General features: G+C 40.4%; 1 protein-coding gene across 2 annotated transcripts in view; it reads left to right on the forward strand.

Moving 5' to 3' along the window:
- LOC111553260 (semenogelin-1-like) overlaps positions 1-1,750 on the forward strand; it is a 3,032-nt gene extending 1,282 nt beyond the window's left edge. Inside the window, exons 3-4 of one of the 2 annotated variants that reach the window (XM_026455289.1) lie at positions 18-706; positions 1,583-1,750. In XM_026455289.1, coding sequence (XP_026311074.1) covers positions 18-662 — 645 coding nt within the window. In that variant the 3' untranslated portion in view covers positions 663-706; positions 1,583-1,750. The remainder of the gene's footprint in view (positions 1-17; positions 707-1,582) is intronic. The other variant, XM_026455290.1, reaches the window with a different exon arrangement.
- The last annotated feature ends 854 nt before the right edge of the window (positions 1,751-2,604 follow it).

Here is a 2,604-nt window from a genome sequence, read left to right on the forward strand (position 1 = left end):
ATGGTGTTCAGAAAGATGTATCCCAAAGCCATATCTATAGCCAAACTGAAGAGAAAGCACGTGGCAAGTCTCAAAAACAGATAACTATTCCCAGTCAAGAGCAAGAGCATAGCCAAAAGGCAAATAAAATATCATATCAATCTTCAAGTACAGAAGAAAGACGACTCCACTATGGAGAAAATGGTGTTCAGAAAGATGTATCCCAAAGCAGTATTTGTAGTCAAACTGAAGAGGAAGCACCTGGCAAGTCTCAAAAACAGATAACAATTCCCAGTCAAGAGCAAGAGCATAGCCAAAAGGCAAATAAAGTATCATACCAATCTTCAAGTACAGAAGAGAGACGACTCCACTATGGAGAAAATGGTGTTCAGAAAGATGTATCCCAAAGCAGTATTTATAGCCAAACTGAAAACCCAGTAGCAGGCAAATCTCAAATCCAGGCACCAAATCCTAAGCAACAGTCATTGCATGATGAAAATGCAAAAGGAGAGTCTGGCCAATCTACAAATAGAGAACAAGACCTACTCAGTCATAAACAAAAAGTCAGGCACCAACATGGATCTCATGGGGTACTGAATGTTGTAATTATAGAGCATGAAGATGACAGTGATCGTCATTCAGTACAACGTCATAACTACGACAGAAACCCATTATCTACATAAACCTACCATTCAGTAACCAGGTGAAAGGATGGATCAAAATTAAGGTAATTTTTTTTTTTTTTAGCAAATAGGGGTGATACCTCTCCCAATGTTTAGAATTGTTGGGGACTCTCTAGGACTTTTGTAGGATTGATAACCCTGGTTCACACCAATAGAAGTGCTCTATAACAAGTGGTAGGAAGATGAGCCTCACAATTCCCTGGTGAGGAAAGGGTCTGGTAGTGGCACAGAAGGATGTTTGGCCTATCATGAGGTCCTAGAATTCCTATCCTTAATAGAATATTTTTCAATAATTTTTTTTTTGTATATGCCTACCTGCTAAAGGTTTTTTTGAACCTGTACTGACTACATATGTGTATTTATAAGTTTATGGTATACTCTTGTCAGTTCTTATACTTTAGGTTAGTAAACCTCAATTTATTTCCTATATAGTGTAAAGGATTACAGCAGTTAATATTTTCTTTCTGCCCACCAATGGATGTTCTTGCATCCCTGTTAGGGTTCATCTATGCTCCTTCAGAGACCACAAGCCCAAAGACTAGCAGTCCTCCCTCTCAGAATGCAGGAAAGAGATAAGTAGAAAGATCCCTGTTCATGTTGTGAAAGAGGAGATGGAAAGGGAGACACAAGAGATGGTGAGGGATCTCATGGGCCAACTGGATGTTTGCAACATCAGGAGAAGAAACTTGAAGCCCTGAGAGGGGTAATAGTGCTTCCCTGCCTCTTTGCAATAAGTAACACTGCACTTGAAGAGAGGGCAAGCAGCAGAAATAGTGGCCTCGGCTGGCAACTAGTGACCTGGTATCCTAGTAATAGAGAGCTGGTACAATTGGAGGTGAAGGGGACAGGGGGCCCAGCTACCATCCCCACCCTTCACTTTTTACTATATTCACATCATTGATTCTCTTCTTTCTCTCTAGGTATCACTTGACCTCAGTGAATTCTGTGATGTTTCTGAGATGCACGCTCCCATGTAGTTTCAGATTCTTGGTCCATGGATGACACCATCTGCCCATGCTTCCTTGAATTAGGCTTTCTCAACCTGAAGCCCCTTCAAACTTCCAATAAAGAGATCATTTTCTGCTTCATCTGCTTTTGACTCCTGTTTTCTCCGGATTCCTAGTCACTCAAGGGGTTGAGGGCATTTCTAATATAAATGGTTTTGAAAGAAAATAAAGGGATATTTTTGAAGCACTAGGGAGAATAGTAATCAAAGCCACATTTCTAGATGTATTGATAGAAACCAACACTAAAAATAGGGTGCTGTTAGTCTGCCAGGCACATGTCTACCACCTGAGGCCAACACTAAAGGCTGTCATGACCCTGGTACTAATCAGACCCCAGGAACTAAAAATATCCAAGAAAGACAAGAGGAAATGTATTGCAACAGGCCCTGGGAAAGTCCCTGATCTGCTGGTGATCAATTCCACAGTAGCACATCCCTTCACTTAGCTTAAGAATGTCTTACCCCTATAGCATCTATTGAGATGCAATTACACCAAAGGTGATATGTTAAATCTGCACAACTTCAGTAACAGCAAGTGGGTTAAAATGTCACCTGTGGATGGAAAGACCAGAGCACCAGTCAAAGAAATATTGAGGCAGATGGTGTCTTCATAATGGAAATTCTGCTGCCTATACTGTCTTTTCCCCCTCTATTTTAAAAAAAGTTTCCAGAGAAAGCTAAACCTCCAGGAGAAAAGGCCAACATAGGGGAGTGAGAAAATCACAAGACTAAGAATAAGAGATTTGGATTCTAGTTCCAAGTCTGCCACAACAAGCTGTATATCTTTACCTAAATCTGTTCTTTCCTGCAAGCTTAAGTCCCACATCTGCAACATGGAAAAGTTTGACACAGCTATCTTCATAGTACTTAGTGACTCAATATTGTAGACGAAAGAAAGAAAGAAAGAAAGAAAGAAAGAAAGAAAGAAAGAAAGAA

This window comes from Piliocolobus tephrosceles, chromosome 20 (genome assembly GCF_002776525.5).
Source record: "Piliocolobus tephrosceles isolate RC106 chromosome 20, ASM277652v3, whole genome shotgun sequence".
Lineage (NCBI taxonomy): Eukaryota > Metazoa > Chordata > Mammalia > Primates > Cercopithecidae > Piliocolobus > Piliocolobus tephrosceles.